General features: G+C 27.9%; 3 protein-coding genes across 9 annotated transcripts in view; 1 reads left to right on the forward strand and 2 right to left on the reverse strand.

Moving 5' to 3' along the window:
* LOC117167442 (40S ribosomal protein S20) overlaps nucleotides 1-3,723 on the reverse strand; it is a 4,456-nt gene extending 733 nt beyond the window's left edge. Inside the window, exons 1-2 of the mRNA XM_033352381.1 lie at nucleotides 3,619-3,723; nucleotides 3,128-3,233 (exon numbers count right to left, since the gene is read on the reverse strand). Of these exons, the coding sequence (XP_033208272.1) occupies nucleotides 3,128-3,233; nucleotides 3,619-3,621 (109 nt within the window). The 5' untranslated portion in view covers nucleotides 3,622-3,723. The remainder of the gene's footprint in view (nucleotides 1-3,127; nucleotides 3,234-3,618) is intronic.
* A 248-nt stretch (nucleotides 3,724-3,971) lies between these two features.
* On the forward strand, nucleotides 3,972-15,726 carry LOC117179551 (sulfide:quinone oxidoreductase, mitochondrial). Of its 3 annotated transcripts, none has more exons than XM_033371510.1 (9): nucleotides 3,977-4,170; nucleotides 6,662-6,754; nucleotides 6,857-6,968; nucleotides 7,052-7,273; nucleotides 7,336-7,536; nucleotides 7,624-7,833; nucleotides 7,905-8,088; nucleotides 8,150-8,396; nucleotides 14,512-15,726. In XM_033371510.1, exons 2-9 carry the CDS (start codon nucleotides 6,687-6,689, stop codon nucleotides 14,579-14,581), a joined length of 1,314 nt encoding a protein of 437 aa, XP_033227401.1. In that variant the 5' UTR covers nucleotides 3,977-4,170; nucleotides 6,662-6,686; the 3' UTR covers nucleotides 14,582-15,726. The 3 variants fall into 3 exon arrangements, with proteins under 3 accessions (XP_033227561.1, XP_033227401.1, XP_033227489.1); XM_033371598.1 differs by lacking the exon at nucleotides 3,977-4,170 and adding an exon at nucleotides 4,492-4,616; XM_033371670.1 differs by lacking the exon at nucleotides 14,512-15,726 and having other exon boundaries at nucleotides 3,972-4,170; nucleotides 8,158-8,390.
* Nucleotides 14,816-23,383, reverse strand: part of LOC117179705 (transmembrane protein 47) — a 16,304-nt gene continuing 7,736 nt past the window's right edge. For all 5 annotated transcript variants that reach the window (XM_033372104.1, XM_033371938.1, XM_033372019.1 and 2 more), the window contains 3 exons: nucleotides 21,681-21,830; nucleotides 21,548-21,610; nucleotides 14,816-16,872 (listed from right to left, as the gene is read on the reverse strand). In XM_033372104.1, the coding sequence (XP_033227995.1) occupies nucleotides 16,658-16,872; nucleotides 21,548-21,610; nucleotides 21,681-21,830 (428 nt within the window). In that variant the 3' untranslated portion in view covers nucleotides 14,816-16,657. The remainder of the gene's footprint in view (nucleotides 16,873-21,547; nucleotides 21,611-21,680; nucleotides 21,831-23,383) is intronic.

The following is a 23,383-nucleotide window of genomic DNA, read 5'->3' on the forward strand; positions in this document are numbered from 1 at the left end:
TTTTATTTATAAAAAAAGTTCTTAGGTTTAAAAAAACATTCAGTGAACTGAAAAAGTGAGGTCGGTAATATAGGTATTTAGCTGTGTCACATGCCCTTAACCCTTAACTGGCACACTCTCGCGCTCGAACGTAAATGGCACAATGGGTCTGCCGGACCCGAGCGTATTCAAACGTGCATTACACAGTCTGTATTAGATATTTTTGCTTAAAATTTTTTTCTGAATTACTTTACAATGTCTTTTTTGAAATGCAATTGGTTTTGTAGCAATTAATTGATTTTAAATTGGTGAACAAAATTTGGGAAAAAGATGAAAAAAATGCGTTTTTTTCATCTAAAAATTCATTAGTCATGTTAATTTTAATATTAAATCCTAAAAATTTAGTATGATACTCTTGAGATACTATACTGTAAAGGAAAAGTCATTATTATAGGAGAAATTTCAAAAAAGGTATTTTAATTTAGTGCAATTAAATCGAGCGCGGAAAAATGCTGGGATCCTTTGGACTCAGGGTGTCAATTAAGGGTTAAATTCAGATACAATTCAAATTTTTAAGTACATACTGAGGGTGCCTACTTAAATTCTGGAGAAAAAAATTCCCTAACAATTCCAGGTATAATTTTTCGCGAGTTTATTACAAAATAATCGTGTTCTTATTAGTTTCTAGGAATTTAATTAATTTTACAAGATATTCTTAAATATTTTGATATGATAGATTAAATGAATAATTAAATAAGGCTAAAAACATAATTAACCCTTCAAGGACATACTGGGTGAAAACACCCAGCAACTTATTTGTGCTTTAACAAAACGTACCAAATTCAAGAATATGAAACATGTGGGCGCCAGATTAACAAATGACATGAAAACTTATTTTTCTATGTCATTTTCACATAATTTTGATTTTATCATTTCTATACGCAGTTTAAGATCAATAAAATCGTTTAATCGCGCAAAGTACGGTGTTTCATTTTTCATTGAATTGAAGCTTTTATTTTTTAGAATAAATACCTTCTTTGGAACAAACACTATAAGACTAATTTTATTTTTCAAGCGCCGTATCTCGGACTTATTTGAGTAAAATTTTAATTTAAGTAACAAAAGTTATAAATTTTAGAGTGAAAGAAGTCCTTTTTAATTTTTTTTTTCAAAAAGGAATTTTTTAAACTACGTTAAATTTCAAAAACTGTTAGGAAACCTTTTTCTCCTTAAACTAGATAAATTAATCATTAATTTTGATTTCTTGTAAAGAACTATCCAATACCGCCGACAAAGCCCACGTTTGAATATCCTTGGGTACCAAACACCCAATATGCTCTTCACGTAATTTTACGGAAGTGTGCCCACGAAGGGTTAATCATTTCTTGAATTTGTCTCTAAAAGTCCATGAATTCGAATAAAAATACAAACACATTAATTCTCAAACAAAGAGTTGACTTTGCATTCGAAAAAGATCAATTTTTAAAGAAATAGCCGATTTTTGAACTAAAGATGATCAGTTGTCAGCCAAAAATGGAAGTTAAATTTTAAGTTAAAAAAATTGTTTTTCCACCAAAAAAAGCAGATTTGTTTTTTAAACAAATTTAACTTTTAACCAATTAATTACTAAAATGATCAATATTTAATGGCAATAATTAATTTACATACAAGACGATTAATTTTAAAACACGAAAATTAATTTTTTAGCAAGACGATTTTTTAAAAATATATATACATTTTTAATAAAACAGTTGAATTTTCAACTAAAAAAAGACCAATTTTTAACTAAATAGTTAAATTTTCGACCAAACTAATGAATTTCCAACTAAAATAATATATCTTTATCTGGAATAGATGAATTTTCTACCACAAAGATGATTTTTTTAACAAAATAAGAAAGAAAAAAAGATCAATTTTCAATCAAAAATGGAATAGAAGAATCATTTTTAACAAAAATGACGAATTTGAGAGAAAACATGAATTTTAAATTAACAAGATAAATTGCAAAACGAAAACTGAATATTTAAATTTTCAACTCAAATTATGAATCTTCAACTGAAATAGTTGAATTTAAAAGCAAAAACATGAATTGTCAACTAAAATTATGAGTCAAAAATCATTAAATTTTGAACAAAAGATTAACTTCCAGCCCAGAAGATTGATTTCTGCCAAAAGTTCAAATTTTCAACTAAATATTAAATGGTTATATTTTCAGTAAAAAAAAAATAATTGTCAACCAACAAAAAAGCAACATAAATTTTCAACAAAATAGTTCAAGTTGATGAAATCGAGATGAATTTGAATTAAAGTGATGAATCCTTCACAACAAATTAATTTTAACAAAAGAGTAACACTCAACCAAGTAATTAAATTCATATTTTTTCGTTGAAAATTAATTTTTTTTATTGGAAGTTGTATTGATTTTAACATGGAAAAATTTTCTTGTTTAAAATATCTACTATTAGACATTCTTTTAAAAATTAGTTTGTTTATTGAAAACAAATTTTAATTAATATTTTTGGCTTTTAAATTTAACTATTTTGCAGACATTTTTTTAAATGAAAAATCGGTTCTCTAAAATTCAAACATTCCATTTTTTTAATGAAAAATTGATCCTTTTTATATTAAAACTGAACTATTCGGTAAAAAATTAATTATTTTAACTGAAAATTGTACTATTTTATTCGATATTAAATGTATTGGCGAAATATTGATATTTTTCTGTTGAAAATTCATATTTTCGTTTTGAAAATCCCATCATTTCGTATAAAATTGAAATAGTATGTAAAAATGTTTGTTTTTTAAAAATGAAAATTGATCTTTTTATTTTACAACATATTAGTGTTTTTAGTGTAATTTTTCCGAAATAATAGCAAAATAGTGTGGTCGCTCAAAAAATCTTTAGGCGCAAGGCACTTAAAAACGAAACCAAAATTTGCTAATATTGCAAAACTAAGATTAGACTTAAAAATTGGCGATTTAAAAGCCGTATGATATTGAGAAGGTTCACAGTTTTTAATATTTCACAATTCGAGCCTTATTAATTCGAAATCGCTCAAATATTAATTTCAATGAGAAAAAGCATAAAATGGTAGAAAAATGCAGGAAAAAAAGATATAATTAATATAATCCATACAAAAAACCTCACCTTTTTCCAAAGATCTAACGTTTCTGGAAGTCAAGGTTATCCTGATTCGATGAACCGGGGGAACATCGGGTCCAGGCTTTTCTGGATTTTCAGCCTTCATACTTGCCTATAATCCACAAAACATCGTTATGAATCACTTTGCTCTCAAAAACAACCCAAATATCTCAAAAAGGTCCGCCTAGATTTCAAAAAGAAGATGCTTCCCAAAATCTAACCTCGAAATTCAAAAGTCAATCCGAATTTGATGATAGAAACGAAATTAAACCATATAAAAATAAGAAAACACTGATTTCAATTCAATTTTACATTTTCTTGAATCAAAAACACTTCGAATTTTACGAAATTTTAAATCCCGCTGAACAAACGCGACACATGTGGTTAACCTAACCTAGAAATATTTCCTTTTCACAGCGAATGCAATTACAATAAATAACTTTTTTGCAAAAATCAATTGATTGAATTAAATTTTCGAAACTAAGAAAGTGCCTCACCATTGTTTAATATTTTCCTGGTCGAGATGACCAATTTATCGAAGAAAAATTGATCAGCGCTGAACCAGTTTTCTCGTGGCTCGTGAAGAAAGAAAAGTGAGAGAGATGTAATTTCCGGTGTAGATAAAAAACGGAAAAAGAGTCAAATCACGTATTAATCAAAGGATATTTATATTATAAATAAATTGCAACTATTTATTTAATTTTTATAAATACACATTTTTTATATTGATAAAACTGGAGATAAGTTTTTTTCTGGTTATTTTCAATATCTCAATAATAGAAAAGATAAACATTTTGACAGTGAGGAATGTAGAATCCATGATTAAATATCAAAGTAGTTTTATATATTTTTTTAATGCGGTTGTTTGTACTCCATAATTGAATTCTTGAATTCTTCGATTTTTTAGAGATTATTTTTTTGTATTTTAGTTGTATTCGGTAGTATTTTTTTTTATTGGAAGGAGAAAAATTACGTCGGATATTTTGTAGTGATATTTTTAAGAATTTGTGGACTTTATTCTTGAGAAAGTGAATGATTTTTAATATATGGTAAATTTTTTTTTTAGTTTTAAAGTATAATTTATTTGTTAATGATTTTTTCTGACAAAGAATATTTTTTTACTTCCCGCGTATATAACCTCAAAGATTTTACATGTTTTGACAACTAACATCTGTTAGTGACAAGGTTATAGAGGCACGGTATTTGAAATTTCATACGCGCTTTCATAAGTTTGCGTAATTTTTTAGATTTGTGATACCAAAAATCTGTTTAAATTGTTTATAATTATTGAGAATCTTTTTAATAATATTTTCTAAATATTTTCCATTTTAAATAAGAACTCCTTCATTTTAAATGGACTTTCTGAATAAATTTTCGAAAGTGTGTGTTTATATAAGATCTTAAAGTTGTGGAATTCATTAGTTTATGTTTATATTATCGGATGTCTACTCAAATCATAGAGAAGAGTTTCCTGATAATTTCAGACATCTTCCAGGTATAATTTTGCCAAAAAGATTAAATTTCTACCAAAAAGGGTGATTTTTCAACAAATTTCATAACTTCTCAATCAAATAGTTCAATTTTTAACTAAAAAGGATTACATTTTAACCAGATAATTAAATTTTGATCTAAAAAAGACCAATTTTTAACAAAAAGTTGTATAGTTTAATTTTCAGTTAAATTAATTTTCACAACAAAAACAATTTCAACCAGTGATACATTTTTAACTAAAATCTGCAATAGTTCAATTTTGAACGAAATAATTAAATTTTTAATCAAAAAGAATAATTTAAAAAAACATGACTCTTCAATAAATTGATTAAATTTTGAACTAAAAAATAATAATCTGTTAACCAAATAATTTAATTTTAAAATAAAAAGGCCAGTTTTCAAAATAAATAGTTGAATAGTTAAATTTTCAGTTAAAAAAATTGTCAACCAAAGCGATGTTTTTTTCTTAAATAAAATGATAAATCTTTAACTGAATAGTTGAGTTTAAACCGAAAAGGTTAATTTTCTATCAAAAGGGATAATTTTTCAAGATAATACATGAATTTTCAATCCAATGGTTAAATTTTGAACTACAAAATATCAACTTTTAACCAAATAATTGAATTTTGAACTATAAAATACCAATTTTCAAAAAAAGTTAAATAGTTAAATTTTAAGTTTAAAGAATTAATTTTCACCAAAAAAGTTCTCAATCAAATTGAAGAATTTTTTTTAAAATGATGAATCTTCAACTGGAATAAATGCGTTTTAAGCAAAAATTATGGATTTTTATCAAAAGATCTTAATTTTCCACCAAGTAATTTTATTTTCAACGAAAAAGATACGTTTTCACCTAAAATGATGAATAATTAAATGGAATACTTAAAATTTCAACCTAAAAAGATGAATTTTCAAACAAAAAGATTAATTTACAAACAAAATTATTAACTTTCTAGCAGCAAATACAAAATTTTCCACGAAATACATGAATTTTGAATCAAGTAATTAAATTTTCAATTAAAAAGGTCAATTTTTAACCAAATATTAGATTTGTTAACTGAAAAAACTAGTTTTCAATTAAGAATGGAATAGTTAAACCTTCAGCTAAAAAAATTAATTTCTCACACGAAAAAAATGTCAACGAAAGTGGTGAATTTTCAACTAAAATGATGATTACCCAACTGAAATAGTTGACTTTTAAACAAAAAGTTGATTTATTATCTGTAATAGTTGCATTTTCAACCAACAAGTTGAATTTTCATCCAAAAAGGTTAATTTTATACCAAAAAAGATTATTCAACAAAATAAATAATGTTCGACCAAATACTTGAATTTGTGACTAAAAGATCAGTTTTCAACTAAATATGGAATAGTACAATTTTCAATTGAAAAAAAAATCTTCCACAAAACAAAAATTGCAACCAAAGTAATAAATTTTTAATTAAAATTATGAATCTTCTGGAATAGATGAATTTGAAGCCAAAAATATGCGTTTTTTAGGTCAAATGAGCAATATTTATCTGTAATACTTGAATTTTTACCAAAAAGATTAAGTTTCAAATAAAAAGATTGATTTTATAGCATACAAATTAATTTTATACGAAGACAGTTTTGCAACTAATTACATAAATTTTCAACGGAATAGATAAATTTTCAGTTAAAACAAATAATTTTCAACCAAAAAGATGATTTTTCAGCCAAAAAGTGAATAGTTAAATTTTCAGTTAAGAGAATGAATTTTTGAAATATTAAAAAATAGTCAAAGTTTTCCTTGCAAAAATGGCCTTTATTTGAAAGAATTCCCTGACATTTCCGGATTTTTCGATTTATATAAAAGTTCCCCGACAATTCCAGGTTTTCCTTATAGGGTAGACAGCCTGATATTATAATCACAAATCATTTTTAATCAAACTTTTGTTATCTTCTAGTTTAATTTTAATAAAGGATCTCAAATTTATCAATATAGTTCAAAGTAAAGAATTATTATAGCTGCAATTAACAAGAATTTATTTTAATTTATGTACATTAAAAAAAACTAATAATTTGCAGATTTCGGATTATATATAAAGAAATCATGTACGGCATTGTGAGAAGTTCTTCGAGGATATTGAAATTTCAGAATGTCAGATATGCATCTCACTCGTAAGTTTCATAATTTCTCGTGCAATATAAAAAAACATATATAAATTTAAAAGGAAGGTACATTTTTATTTTAAAAATTCTACTTTACATAACAATTTTTAGGTGTAAAATTTTGGTACTTGGTGGTGGATGTGGAGGTTGCACAATAGCAGCAAAATTTTCAAAGAAGTATAAAGATCAACCAAATCATGTGATAATTGTTGAGCCCTGTGAAGTTCGTGAAGAATTTCTCTTACTTTCCACATTTTTTCATAACTCATTTATGAATTTCTCTATATTATTAACAACAATTTTTAGGATCACTACTACCAGCCAATATTTACTTTGATCGGCGCAGGAGTAGGAAAACTTGAATCAGCCCGAAAAAAAATGAAAGATGTTCTTCCAAAAGACGCGCAATGGCTAAAAGATTCTGTCGTTGGTTTCGATCCCGAAAACTGTAAAGTGACCACCAAAAATCATACTATTCAGTACGAAATTCTCATTGTTGCCCTTGGTCTCCAAACTAACTGGAACGCGGTAAAGTATACAAAAAAATTTACCTGTTATTATACATAATCTATAATTTTGCTTTTTAATAGATCCCAGGATTGGCTGAAGGTCTCGAAAATCCAGATGCGCAAGTCTGTTCAATTTACGGACCGAATACCGTTTCGAAAGTTTTTGAAAAAATCAAAAGAACGAAAAATGGTAGCGCCCTTTTCACTTTTCCAAATAGTCCAATTAAATGTCCTGGCGCTCCACAGAAAATTGCATACCTCGCTGAAGATTACTGGCGCAAAGTACTCAATTTTAAAATTCAAACCAACATTTTAATTTAAAAAAAAGAAGATAATTACCAAATAATGTAAATATTGAATCTATTTTAGCAAAAAAGGAGATATGCCATAAATGTTGTTTACAACACTACCTTACCAGTGATTTTTGGTGTGAAGAAGTACGCCGATTCTCTTTGGGAAGTTTGTAAAAGAAGAAATATTAATGTGAATCTCCAAACGAATTTGGTCGAAATCAAGCCTGATAAAAAGGAAGCAGTCTTTCAGAATCTAAAAAATCCGGAAAAAAAGTGGACCACCGAGGTTTGTTTTTTCATTCTTTTATGTTCTATCTGAGGAAAGCATAAAATACTAATGCAAAGTTTTAATTATAGTATTCACTTTTGCACGTGAGTCCGCCAATGAGTGCACCCGATGTTTTAAAAAGTAACTCCTTAACAAACGAAGCCGGCTTCTTATCCGTTTCTCCAAAAACTCTGCAACACACTAAATATTCGAATATCTACGGACTTGGTGATTGCACGAGTTCTCCAAATTCCAAAACGATGGCTGCGATTGGTAATCTCAACTGCTATTTAATTTTCTCGCCCAGAAAAGAGTTGATAAAATTTTTTTTCAGCACCACAGTCGAAAGTTGTCTACAAAAATATTATGGCTACATTGGAGGGAAAAGAGATGGATCATTGTTACGATGGCTACGCATCTTGTCCTTTGGTTACTGCATATGGAAAATGCATTCTCGCTGAGTTCGATTACAATTTGCAACCGAGAGAAACTTTTCCCTTTGATCAGGGAAAAGAATCTCACGCAGCTTATTTGATGAAGAAGGAGGCTTTTCCTTTTATTTATTGGAACCTCATGCTTAGGTGAGAGTTTTAAGGAAATTGATACCATTAGTGAAGACAATTTTATAAAACTTGAAAACGTCATTTGAAACGTTTGGAAAAGGGATACTGACCACTATACTACCGAAGAATATTTGATAAAACTTGAAAACGTCATTTGAGACGTTTGAAAAGGGGGTACTGACCACTATACTACCGAAGAATATTTTATAAAACTTGAAAACGTTTGGAAAGGGGGTACTAAATATTATACTGCTGAAGAATATTTTATGAAACTTAAAAACTTTTTAACTGGGTACTGACCGCTATACTACCAAAGAATATTTTATGAAACTTGAAATCGTAATTTGAAACGTTTGAAAAATGGGTATTGGCCACTATACTACTGAAGAATATTTTATGATTGATGGGTCACTTGATCAGATTTCTACCTTATCGAAACTACTTTTTATTTCTCAAGTTATTTTCACACGAAGCCACACATCCAGTTTTATAATTATGAAAAAAAATGTTGTTAATAATTTTGGTTTACTTTTGCATAATTATTACATTTTAGAACCAGGCCCACTTTTCTTATTGCTTTTTGATTATTATCCAAAATTTTCAATTGGATGTGGCGTTTGGTGTAAAAATAAGTTAGGAAATAAAAAAAAGCGTCGTTAAGGTAGGAATCTGGTCACGTGAACCGCTCGCCACATGGCCTTTAAAACTTTTTTTAACGGGGTACTGACCGCGATACTATCAAAGAATGTTTTGTAAAATGTTCTAAGTTTGAAAAGAGGATACTAAACACTTGTACTGGTGGATAAAGTTATTAGTTTGTCGTATGATTTCCGGAAAAAATGTAGATAGCACCTTTTTTCATCGGTTTTATAAAAATTCGTTTTATCCCACTGACGGAATTTTTCGTATGCCCTAAAGAATAGTACACACAATTTAAGCCAAACCAGTTAATATTTAGGGGAAACCTCCCAACAGTGGATAATCATTAATTAAAAATACTAATATATGTCCAATATGTAATTTAATTACTACGTAAAACCTTATGTGCTCACAAATTAAATTAAATGATTTTTCTTTTATTTGTGTTCTTCATTAATGATTATCTATTGTAGGTTGCATTATCCATTAAAATGGGCCCAAAAATTATATTTCTTAAAGTTATTAACAAAGGGTGACCAAACATGAACAAATTTAGTAATTTTTTTGTGAAGCGAATGCAAGATCTCAAAATCCAAAAATTTTAAAAATGGCAGCCGGTTCAAAACTAAAACAATAGCTTATTTTTACAGTTTTCAAAGAGATACTTTAAAACTTTATAAAAACACTGTTTGGCTTCAGAAACTACTTGATAATTTTAACTATCCAAAATATGCAGAGAAAAATGGTGGCCAATTCGAAATTTAAAAAAGCCTATTACTGAAGTTTTCAACGAAATATATTTTTAAACTTTATCATAAGAAGAAATATTGATTTAAAAACTATAAAATAACTCGAGGAAAAAAAGAAATGCAGAAATAAGATATCAAGGGAACTGATTTCAATGATACTGTTTGATTAGTTTATTATTAGCCAGCTTACATATTAACCCAGCACCTCCACTTCTTTAAATCACTAAGTAATAAAAATTCAATTACATCAGAATTTTGGGCTTTTTTGGGTTCTTAAAATTCGAAAAAAAAAATTTCCCCAAATCAACCCTTAACTTCCAAAATCAACCCCCTTCAAAAAATTGATAATTTTCAGTAATTCAATAACGGGATATTTCTGGGCCTTTTTTGTGCTCCCAGAAAATACCCACTACGATTTTTGGGCCTTAACCCTTAACGTCAAAAATCAACCCTGCTCTGCCACGTAGATACTACTTTGTCTGCAAATAAATTTTTGTAGAATTTTTTAATGGAAATAGTCTCTGATTTTTTGGGCTCCTCGAAAATATCCGATACGATTTTTGGGCTTCAACCCTTAAGTCAAAAATCAACCCCTCTAAACTGCGTAGTTACAACTTTGCCTGCAAATAAATTTTTGTAGAATTTTTTAATGGAAATAGTCTCTGATTTTTGGACTCCTCGAAAATACACGCTACGCGTTTTGGGCTTCAACCCTTAACATAAAAAATCAACCCATGTAGATACCACTTTGTCAAAAAATCAATTTTTATAGAATTTTTCAATGGAAATAGAGTCTCTGATTTTTGGGCTCCTCAAAAATACACGCTACGATTTTTGGCCTTCAACCCTTAACGTCAAAAATCAACCCACGTAGATACTACTTTGTCAAAAAATAAATTTTTCTAGAATTTTTCAATGAAAATATAGTCTCTGATTTTTGGGCTCCTCGAAAATACACGCTACAATTTTTGGACATCAACCCTTAATGTGGCAGAGAGGGGTACATTTTTGACGCTAAAGGTTAAAGCCCAAAAATCAGAGACTATTCAAGCTCTAAAACTTAATAAAAGTTATTTTTTGACAATTTCGTATCTGCGTGTTACAAAGGGGTTAATTTTTTACTGTAAGGGTTGGAGCCCAAAAATTGAAGTGGGTATTTTCTGGGAGCCCAAAAAAGCCCAAAAATATCCCGTTAATGAATTACTGAAAATTTTTAATTTTTTGAAGGAGGTCGATTTTGGAACTTAAGGATTAGTTTGGGGAATATTTTTTTGCGGATTTTAAGAGCCCAAAAAAGCCCAAAATTCTGGTGTAATTGAATTTTTATTATTTAGTGATTTAAAGAAGTGGAGGTTCTGGGTCAATGTAAGCTGGCACCTCCACAAGAAAATTGATTTTTTGAAAAAAGTAAAGGAGCCCAAAAATTTTTATTGCAGCCCAAAATTTTGAGCTAAGAAAAATTCAAAAATTTGATTGTGAAGGTGCTAGCTTAATGTACCTGGATTAGCGACAATTTTCGTCTCGATATTATGGATTGTTAAAATTATCAAGGAGTGTCTGAAGTCAAAAAGTTTGTTTTTATGAAATTTCAACGCATTAAGTTGAAAATTGTAAAAATGAGCTTTTTCCTTAACTGGCTGCCATTTTTTTTTAATTGAGATTTTTAAAATTATTAAGTAACTTCTGAAGCCAAACAGTTTGTTTTCCTAAATTTAAAACGTTTCAAGGTGAAAACTGTGGTGAAAAGGCCTTTGCACTGTAAAAATGTGCATGCAATTATTTCATAACAATCGTAGGTCATGAAAATACCAGTGATCTTTGTGGAAAATTTATCAAAAAGATGCAAAGTTCACATAAGAAACGGTGTAAAACTACACGAACAAAATTATGCAATTTCCCCTACATGTTGTGAATTTCTATCAATCTTGAGGTAAAATTGATTCTTCTTATGTAAATTCCCCTCAAAGATCACTGGGTTTTCGACAGGGTGTCTAGACAAATCATGAATTTTTTTTTCGTTTTACGGAAGCATTCAAATATTTATCGATTAATTAAATAATACAAAAAACATAATTAATCATTTGTCGAATTTGTCCCTAAAGTTCATTATTATGAATATTAATTCAAACGAATTTTTATTATATCTCCTTATACTTAAAATTTAGTGCATATTTAGGTAAAATGAATGCGGTTACTATATTAAATTCAATTTAAACCACTTCAAATTCCTAATTTTGAATAAGATAGATGATTTTTCAACAAAATAGTTAAATTAAAAAAACTATATTAATTTTCTACCAAAAACGACGATATCTCAATAAAATGCATATGAAATAGTTGAATTTTTAACTAAAGAAGAAATTTTCAATCAAATAGTTGCATTTTGAACTAAAATAGATCAATTTAAAACCAAAAATGGAATTGTTTAATTTTCAGTTATAAAAATTAATTTACCCCAAAAATGAAGTGAACAGATTTGAAACGCTCAAATGCAGGACGCGGACTGTAGGATTGGGGGGGGGGGGGGCAGGTTTAATATGTTTACACTGAGAAAGGTTTTGAGTGATGAATCACATTTATTTAAATATATTGTATTACTCGCAATGTTGAAATCTCAAATTTGATTGGTCGAGAACCTAGAGAAACTCAGAAGCCTCGGAGTAGAGAAAAAAAAAATCGTCTTTTACAGGACGTTTGCAGGGCATTTACCTTCAACGCAGGACACATTGCTCAAATGCAGGACTGTCTTACGAAATACAGAACGGTCACTTTAGAAAAAAAAGAACACTCAACTTTCAACCAAAGTAATTATTTTTCTAGTGAAATTACGAATCTTCTTCTGGAATAGATCAATTTTAAATCAGAAAGATTAATTTTAAACAAAAGAGTTTAACTTTCAATCAAGTAGTTTTATTTTCAAACAAAAAGATAAATTTTCAACAAAAATTATCAATATTTAAACGAAATACTTGAATTTTCAACCAAAAACCAAAAACATTTTCTACGAAAAAATACGGTGTTTTGAAAAAAATATATAAATTTGCAATGAAATAAACTTTTTCAGTTAAAAAATTTGCAACCAAACTGATGAAACTTCAACTCAAATGATGAATCTTCAACAGGAATAGTTGAATTAAAACAAAGAAGAGTTTTCAAGTAAAATAATGAAGCTTTCTAACTAGAATAGTTTATTTTTTAACTAAGAAGATTAAATTCTACCAAAAAAATACGAATTTTCAACAAAATATATGAATTTTGAACTAAGAGAGAAATTGTCCATCAAAAAAATTAATGGTTAAATTTTCTGAGGAAAAAATTAATATTCCAGCGAAAGGATGAATTTTCAACTAAAATGATGGAATATCCAATTAGAAATGATAGTTACATTTTCAGTTTAAAAAAATTTGATATAAACAAATCTAATTTTCAAAAAAAATAGTTACATTTTTAAACAGTGATTAATTGTCAACTAGATTTATGAAGATTCAACTGGAATAGTGGATTTTCAAATTTAAAACATGAATTTTTCATTGAAATTATGGAATATTAAATTGAAATATTTACATTTTCAGTAACAAAAATTCACTATTAACCAAAAAAGTAACAAATTTACTACAAAATAGTTTATTTTAACAAAGTAATTATATTTTCATCACAAAAAAAACATACATTCTGAACGAAAGATGTAATTAATATTTCAACCAAAAAAGAATTTTGAACAAAACACATGTATTAATTTCAAACAAAAGATAACGAATTTTCAACCGGATACTTGAATTTTGAACTGAAAACCATCAATTTTTCATCAAATATAGAATAGACTAGTAAACCTACACAATTTAACATATTCTTATCAAAAGTAGAATAGTAGAAAAAACTTTCAATTGAAAATGATAATTTAATAAAAGAATAAAATAAAAAGAATTTTGAACAAAATAGTTAAATACAGTAATATAACGCTATTTGTACAAATGAATAATCATTGTTATTCGATTATATATTGCGATTTAAAAAAAAATTAAGCACGCTTTCGAAAAAATTACCTTACATTTCCAGGTTTTTCCAGGCATATAAAAATTCCCAGACAATTCCAGGTTTTTTAGTTGCACTGAACGTGTAATTTTCCCATATAAATCATAGGAAAAAAATACAGAACAAAACGTATTTTTCATTTATATTTTTAACAGTGTATTTTTTGTTTCTAATTAGTCGCCATTTTTCTTCTTCAAATGTTTGAATTTTGAGATCTTGCATTCACTTGAGAATTATTAAATTTTGCTACAACTTTTTATCGCATTTTGTTAATAACTTAAAGAAATAGCTTTTTTGATCCCATTCAGATGGCCGCAGACATGTGATTAAAAAAAAAAATTTTTTTACTATGAATTTTATTTTAAGCATCCCATGCAACTTTTTTCACGGAGATAAAATAATTCGAATAAAAATTGAAAAAGTTAAGCAGATTTTTCGTTTTTGCATAATTTCTGCCATATAAATTTTCAAGGTCCTAATTTTTAAAGTAAATATTAACCAATTTAGATAAAATTTGGGGTACTTTCTTTAGGCATACGAACAAATCCCACTCTGAGAGCAAACACATTTTTAAAAATGACCACTATGAAGATATTAAGAAAAATTTCCTTTAACAGACTGTTCTTTCATTTTCAAAAAATACTGAACATTATAATACCGAAGATAATTTAAATAGTCTAAACTGGAGTTTAACAAATGCCCTAATGTTTCAGAGGACACTGGAACGGACCAAAAATATTCAGAAACATTTTCCATCCTTTTGAAAAAACACCGGAAGTTTGAATAAAATATCACCTTGGTCTCGACATCACTTTTTCCTAAAAATAGCTCTCAACGAATGAAGGGAAACTTCTACAAGCTTGGCTTTAGGAAATCCAGCAATAAATACCGATTTATAGACAATCGATCAGTAGCACTATCGGGATAAAACATTTTTATACGAATCAACAATTTACAATCTGTCGCGCGTTACCTTATTAAATAATGGGACAAAAGTCCAAAAGCTCGTGACCGAAATTGTTTTTCCTTTATCTTTTATTCTCTGTATAATACTGTGATATGTGTACATCAATGCCATACGGTCAAATGTAAAGTGATGCAGAGCACTAATCTAAAATCGTCTCTCGATTGGTAACACAAATTACTGCCGACAGTAAATTACAGTACCTCTATTCAATATACGAGCCTTAGTATTACAAGTTACTCCATTGCAACGTCGTTATCGAGTAATAACAGTGATAATGATATGTATTCTATCCAACGATAAACTATCGAGAATCCAGACTTCCGTCTCGTTATTTCCAATCGCATCAGACTTTCGGATTTCACGAGGATGGGAATTTGCGAAGGGATTAGAAACAACGAGAATAGAAACAATTAGATCGCTTTCCTAAGACACTACGCTTTATTGTGGACAGTTAATTTTGCGTTACGCGTGATAATTACGCTCTCTTAAAAATGCACTCTTACAAAATTACAACTAGATTAAAATCATAAGTTGCCGTAAAAAAAATAATAATAATAAAAGCGTAGCGTGTCTATATAATGGTGCAGAGGTGTTCTCTTCACACATAATCTACTCATTAATTCTAAATCCTATAACGTAGGAAGGAATGATAATAATCTACGCACGGTGCGACTCTAATACTTGCAAATATCGCCAAAACAAAAAAAACATCGAAACTATCCTTCAGATAAAAGTTAAGTTCCCTAAATTTAAGGTTCGTAAATTATCCGATGCAGGTATCTATTTTATATACACATATCGTAATGCAAATAATGCAATGGGGTAGTATATTTGCCTACCCGAGCTGCCTCTACTCACGCATCCAAACACTGTGCTCTCCACTTAATGTTCATATTGTACGAAAGACGCTCACTTATTCAATGGATAAAATTTTCGGGTTCACTGAAAAAAAAAAAAAAAACAATCGCATCCACATAAAACTCGTTGCCTAATTTTACTTATTTCTCGGTATAAACGTAGCAAAGATCGCATTGAACTGAACAGTCTTTGGCTCGACAACAGCGAAGACTAACACTTTCGATACGAACAAAATTCGTCGGAGATCAGTGTTATAATGAAGAAATAATTAAAGTACATTAAATTCTCTATAAAAGTCGTCAGTCATTAACAAAAGCGAATCGGCGCCTTGCACGTGCAATAAATTATCCTTAAAAACTAAGTGTTTATACAAATTATATATACAAATCAAATTGATAACCATAATTAATAATACGTTAAACTTAAACGTAAATTAAGGAAATTAAGAAAAATAAATTGAAGTCCTATTATCTCCAAATTGAAATCGAACCCCTGACCTCATGTAACAATTTAGATTTTAAACGCCAATCATAACTATCACAGTCTTCACGTAAATGCAGTATCAAAGATTCACGTTGCAACTAGGTACGAAAAGTACTTTTTAATTGCATTTTTTTTCTTCTTTTTTTTTTGCTTTTGTTTTGTTTGAATTCATAATTTTGCAAAAGAAAGGACAAAGTGGTCCCCAAAGGATCAGGCGGAACGTGTTCGAATGGCCGAAGAGCAATTGGAGAAAAACAGAGAGCATGAAAGTCGCATTGGCTTTTCCTTAATTTCGAGATGTGCCCGAGTTGGTAGAAATTGAATCCAAATTGTCGTCAATTATCAGTTGTAAATATTAAAAGAGCAGGTATTAGGAAGATGTCGCGTATAAAAAATCATTCACACTCGAATACAGTAGCAGGCATACCGTGAATTTCAACAGTTTTGAGTCCCCGCGTGTGTCCTTTTCGCCTTTTGCACAGTAAACTGTGTGGATGGAAAAGGAAGTGCTTGATTCCCTAGAGAACAACATCGGGCAGGGAGCAATGCCACTAGGCTAGTTGCATCCCGCTTCTTCCGCCGTGATGACCCACGCCAATCATTGAACCACCACCGGTGATGTCGTCTCGGACGATTTTTCTTTCCTTGTAGTAAATTTCCTCACTTTCCTTGTCGCAGAGAAGTAGAACTGCACCGCCAAAGAGGAAAATTGCAGCGCCCCAACCTACTCCGTACGCCCAACCAAATTCCCACATTGGTCGATTTCCTGTGAGATTCAGATCATTTTTAAAGTTAAGGGCATGTGATACTTACAGTTTCCCCGGCTTTTTTTCACAAAAATGAAAATTTTCAAAAACTGAATTCGGAGATGCTATAAAATATCATAACGGACGTCCCCGAACTCTTTTTTGAGGGATAATAACAAAACAAAATTTATTGTGCTAAATAAAAATTTTATGCATTATTTTGAGGTTACGTCGTTTTTCATCTCTGCCTTTCCGATAATCTGGAAATTATTTATGAAATAAACTTTTTTGATTGCCTGCAAACAAGGTTAGTTCCGGGAGATTAGTTACTATGTTTATTTGTAACCTCGAAATATATACGCACGTTGTTAGCAATATCAAAAATTTTTTGATAAAAAAAAACACAAAATAAGTGTTTGAGGACGTCCGTTAGCATGTTCGGTATAATTTCCCAGATTTTGAAGGCAAAATATTTCCTATCCTAGGAAAAAAGCCGGGGGAATCTAACAAAGAAAAAATCAATACTATTTCCTAAGCGCTATGCAAATTAATCACATTTTGCTCAATTAAAACTTTTTTTAATTAACCTACAAAAAAGTGTGTGGGGACGTCCGTTAGCATGTTCTCTATCATTTAGAATCACTAGAATTCTCTATCATCTTCTAGAAAAAAAGCCGGGGGAACCGAAAACTGGTCAAATCAACAATTTTCTAAGTATCACATGCCCTTAAGGGCATGTGATAAACTCAAATATCTATATTACCGACCTCACTTTATCAGTTCACTCAATATTTTTTTTGAACTTCAGAACTTTTTTTATAAATAAAATATCGGACTGAAATTTTGGAAAATGTATCAGAAGACCATAAATTAAGTTTGTGTACTTCATTTGAGTAGGAATTTCGCTCAAAATGATTTTCAAATAAATTAAAACTGGGACCATTTTTTGACTTATATTCTTAGTAACCTTGAACTTTTTTTTAACCTAAGAATTGTTTTTATACTTAGAATATGTGCGAGATTTAAAAAAAAAACGTACATAAAGGTAAGTTACTGTCGGCTCTTGTATATTTCAAAGTTTAAGGCCGATATTTTCTATATAGAAAAAGTGATTAGGCATAACAAATTTCAAGGTACAAAGAAAATAGATCAAAAGATGGTTCCAGTTTTAATTTCTTTGAAAATAATTTTTAGCGAGATTTCTACTCGATTCAAGTAAGTACATAAACATAGTTTATGGACTTCTGATACATTTTCCAAAGTTACAGTACGATATCTATCTATATATATGTATAAAAATTTCGTGTCACGATGTTTGTCGCCACTAAACTCCGAAACTACATAACCGATGTTGGTGAAATTTGGTATAATGTGTGTAATTTGGTCCAATTTGAGGAATAGGATACTTTTTATCTCGATTAATTATCTCAGTAATTTTTTAATGCAAATTAAATGTTTTTATTTGTAAGTTCCATAAGGTTCTAACACATGACCCGGCCACAGCAAGGCGTGGCCAGATCTGCTAGTTTTATTTACAAGGAAAAAGTTTTTAAGTTTAATGAAAATTCAGTTTAACTACAGTGCCGTATTCATGTACACTAAAGGCCAAAAAGGTAATGGCCATTATTGTCTAGAAATAGCTGATTAAAACTTTTTTTCCAATACAATTAAGAATCACTAAACACTTTTAATAGAGTGAACGGAATAAAACAATTCCACGAAGCTACGTAAATTTCCATTTTGACATCTATTTAAAAGCAAATTTGAAAAATATTATTGTTGATCTGATTCAAATACTAATATTTCTTAATATTTGTTTAAGTTTCTACTGATAAAATAAAGGCATCTTCGTATCCATCACTGTTTCCAAGAAAAAGTAGAAAATTCATTTGTAACAAAAAAAAAAAAAGAATTCTCCCGACTACAAAAGTTATTTAGCAAGCATAAAACTTACAAGATATCTTCATTATTAAAGTACAAGTTTTTGGAAAAACAATGCACAAAATTCAGATAAGCAGACATTTTTAGAAAAAAATCAGATTGCAAATCAGAAAAATATGTATCGCCTGATTTCCTCTAACAAAAAACAACATATTTCGCCCTCGGGAGATTCGGTGATTTCAAGTGTGGGGCCCTGTCTGATTTGAAATGGATTCAGTCTCCAATTCTATAAAATTTCTAGTGAGTACCTTCCTCTTTCGAAATACATTGGAGAATAAAGTTCAAAATTAATAAAATGAGACGATTATATTTTCAGGAAAGAAAAGTTCTCTTGACAACAGACAGTCTGCCTAAACTTTAAAGAAGGTCTCGCTAAAAGTTTTTTAATATCTAAATTCGAGCTAAAATTAGATTATGTGTTCTGATAACATATAAAATAAGTATTATCAGTTTGTTTTTGACGTTATATAAATACAGATTTTATACAATTCTTTTGTAAAGATTCAAAAACTTTTTTGACGGTTTTAATTGTGTCGAAAAATAATATAGAAAATTTGTAAGACTTTTTTTTTATTTCACATTCAGCGTGAAATATATTTAGGAGGTTTAGATCTTAAAAAGAGATAAAAAAATATTTTTAGGAAATCTTTTCCAGTTTCAACATATTCATAATCTCTTCCAATTCGCTTAAATTCTTAAAATTTATTAAACAGACACGAATTTTCCTTAAATTATGAAAAATCATTCAAAATAAAAAAATACCTTGACAAACTTCCACGTGTTTTTCGACATGTTTAGAAAGTTTTGAAATTTTCATGAAAGCGTATTTTTTCAAAACAATTATTTCAAATGTTCCCAGGCATTATAAGTCAATTTTTTTATTTTCTTAAAACCTTCGAAAATTATTTTAAAGAGTGTAAAGTTATTGTTTGAAATCTCTAAAAATCTACACTTTTTACATTAGAAATATTTTTGAATTTTCAAATATTTTTTATCATTTCAAATCTTCTAAATATCTTTTGAATTTACTCGACTTTTTTTTTTAATTTTAATTTTGCCAAATTGAAACATATTGCTTTAAAATCTTCTACATACTTTTTAAAAATGTTAGGAAATCATTCGAAATGTTTTGAAATCTTTTTCAATTCTCCCTTAAAATTCATTTTTCAAAATGAAAAATATTTTAGAACATTTCCACGAATCTTAAAAAAATTCTTTTTTTAATCTTTTCAGAATTGCTAAACCTTCTAGTACTTTAAAATTATTCGAATTTTTCCTGAAATTAGTTAAAACTTGAAAATTAAAAAAAAAATTTCTTCAAATCTTTCAGATTCTTTTTAATATTCTCTTAAAATTAATTTTTCAAAATAAAAATCATTTTTATTATTCCTAGGAACCTAAAGAATTTATTTCATTCACTAGAAACCTTTCAAAATTGGTAAAAGGCTTCTATTTCTAAATCTACACTCTTAATTTTTGAAAATCTTTAGAACTTTTAATTATTTTTTAATCATTTCAAAACTTGTAAATATTATCTCTAAACTTATTTTTAAAATTTCTAAAACTTTGTAATATTGCAATATTGCAAAATTTTGTTATAAAATCTTTTACATTCTTTTTCGAAATTATAGGAAATCGTTTGAAATATTTTTCAATTCTTTCTTAAAATTAATTTTTCAAAATGAAAAATCATTAAAAATATTCCCATGAATTTTAAGAAAATTCTTTTTTGAATCTTTTCGGATTTTCAAACTTTCTAATATTTTTAAATTATTCTAATTTTTTCTGAAATTCTTTGAAAATTCTGCAAAATAAAAAAACGCATTACAATCTTTTAGATTCTTCTTTAACATCTCTGGAAATCTTTTAATATTTTTTAATATTCACTTAAAATTAATTTTTCAAAATAAAAATCATTTTATTTTTCTTACGAATCTAAATAAATTTTTTCATTCTCTTGAAACCTTTAAAAATTCTGAAAAGACTTCTTTTTCAAAATCTACATTCTTATTATTATTATTATTTTTTTTTAATCTTTATAAAGCTTTCAATTATTTTTGAATCGTTTTAAACTTCTATATATCTCTAAACCTACTTGATTTTTTCAGAAATTTTGTAATATTGCAAAGTTTGCTATAAAATCTTTTAAATTCTTTTCAAAATTTTAGGAAATAATTTTAAATTTTTTGAAATCATTTTTCAATTTAACCTTAGAATTAATTTTAAAAAAAAATAAATAAAAAATCATTTAAAATTTCACCATGAATCTTAAGAATATCATTTTTAACCTCTCGAAACCTTTCAAAATTACTCAAAAGCTTCGAAATATTTTCCCGAAATCTTTAAAAATCCAAATTTTGTTTCAAATCTGCAAATTTTAAAATCGTCAAAACCTAAAATTATTATTTAAAAATAAAACCAAAACCATTAAAAATGTTCCTATAAATCTTTCAAAATTACTAAAAACCTTCTAATTTCTGTTCAGTTCTTCATTGCAACTTTTTCCCCCATAATTTAATTTTTCTTATCTATTTGAAAATGTGAAAGTGAAAAAATTATAGCGTATTAACAACATGTTTGAAAATAATTACTTAAAGTATAATTATTTCTCAATATTAAAATATAATTTATAGTTAAATTTTTCTCTTTTTATGAATAATGTTTAGTAACATCTAGAATTAAATTTTATGATGAATCACAAATGCTAATTTGAAGGTTTTTATTTACAAAATTGATGATGCCAAAATTACTTACCATAATTGAGTTCTGCAGCAAAACACACGGGGTAAATCACCAAGGCTATGAGCAGCGAAATAACTGGGGAAAATAGAATTTTTGCAATTTTTTAAAGCCCCTAAAAAAAGTATTGAAATAAAATGAAACTTACGGGCAATTCCCATGCACGAAACTGCAAATCTGTAGTATTTATGTTTGTTGCGATGGTCTTGAGTTCGAAGACCAAGTCCTGTTAAAACTGTCGCGGCAATGTCTGCCAAAATACACACGATACATAGAGCAGCAGCGGCTCTGATATATCCTAGAAAAACAATAGAAAATGAGCAATCTCTATTTGGGGCGCAAACTCAAATCCTGGAAAAAAATGACCTGCCAATTCCAGTTCTTTTCGATTTATCATACGAATTTAATGTAAATAATTTTTTTCTCAATTTCTACGAATTAATTTAATATGTTTTATTTAAAAAGCTTTAAAAAAATTATATTACAATAATTAACCAAAATAATTAAATAATACTAAAAACATAATTATTCATTTCTTGAATTTATGTCTAAAGTCCATGAAATAATTCAAATAAATTTTGATTTGACCTTGCACTTAAAATTCAATGCATATTTAGATGAAATTCATGTGAATACTCTATTAAATTCAATTTAAACCACTTCAAATTTCTAAATTTTCCAGTAAAAATATTGCATTTCAACAAGATAAGTGAATTTTTATACAAATAGTTTGATTTTCAAGCAAAAAGATAAATTTTCTACAAAAATGACGATTTTTCAATAAAATACATGAATCCGTAACGAAATAGATGAACTTTCCACTGAAAAAGATTCATTTTCAACCAAATAGTTGATTTTTTTACAAAACAGTTTATCTTTCAACCGAGTTTTTTATTCACAACTTAAATGATGAATATTTAACTGGAATCAGGGACCCTACCGAAAATTTTATTCCATTTCGTTACGGTAAGTTAAAAAAAAAAATAATTTTGATCCAATCATTAATGTAATTTCAAATATTATCTAATCTTGGGCAAACATAGAGATAGCAGATCAAAGTCGATAATGAAACGGAACGAAAGTTTTTGTCGGGTCCCTGACTGAAATACTTGAATCTTGAACCAAAAGATGAAGTTTCAAATAAGAAAATTAATTCTTTACCAAAAAATACGATTTTTTTCGACAATATATATGAATTATCAATTAAAAAGTACAACATTTCAATCAAATAGTTGAATTTTGAACTAAAATTATGAAAATTTAACTGGAATAATGAATTTTGAAATAAGAAGAGTCAATCCAACCAAAAATGGAATAGCTTAAACTACAGAAAATTTTTTTTATCAAACTAATGAATTTTCAATGAAAATGATGAATCTTCAACTGGAATATTTGAATTTTCAATCAAAAAGATGAATTTTCAAGCAATAAAATTAATTTCTACAAAAAAAGAGAGGAATGTTCAACGTAGAAAGTTAAATTTTTATCTGAAAAGAATAAATTTTCAGTTATAAAATTAATTTCCCAATAAATAAATGATTTTTCAAAGACTATGATGAATCTTAAAAGAAAATAAATCCTCAACTGGAATATTTGAATTTTCAATCAGAAAGATGAATGTTTAAACAAGAAAATTAATTTTACAAAAAGAAAAGGAATTTTTAACAAGGTACATCAATTTTTAACTGAAAAGAATCAACCTTCAAAGCAAAAATGCAATAGTTCAATTTTCAGTTTTAAAAAATACACATTCCAACAAACTCATGAATTTTCAACAAAAATTATGCATCTTTAATTGGAGTAGCAGCATTTTTAACCAAAGAGAAGAATTTTTAAACGAAAAAAAAATTT

This window comes from Belonocnema kinseyi, chromosome 1 (genome assembly GCF_010883055.1).
Source record: "Belonocnema kinseyi isolate 2016_QV_RU_SX_M_011 chromosome 1, B_treatae_v1, whole genome shotgun sequence".
NCBI lineage: Eukaryota > Metazoa > Arthropoda > Insecta > Hymenoptera > Cynipidae > Belonocnema > Belonocnema kinseyi.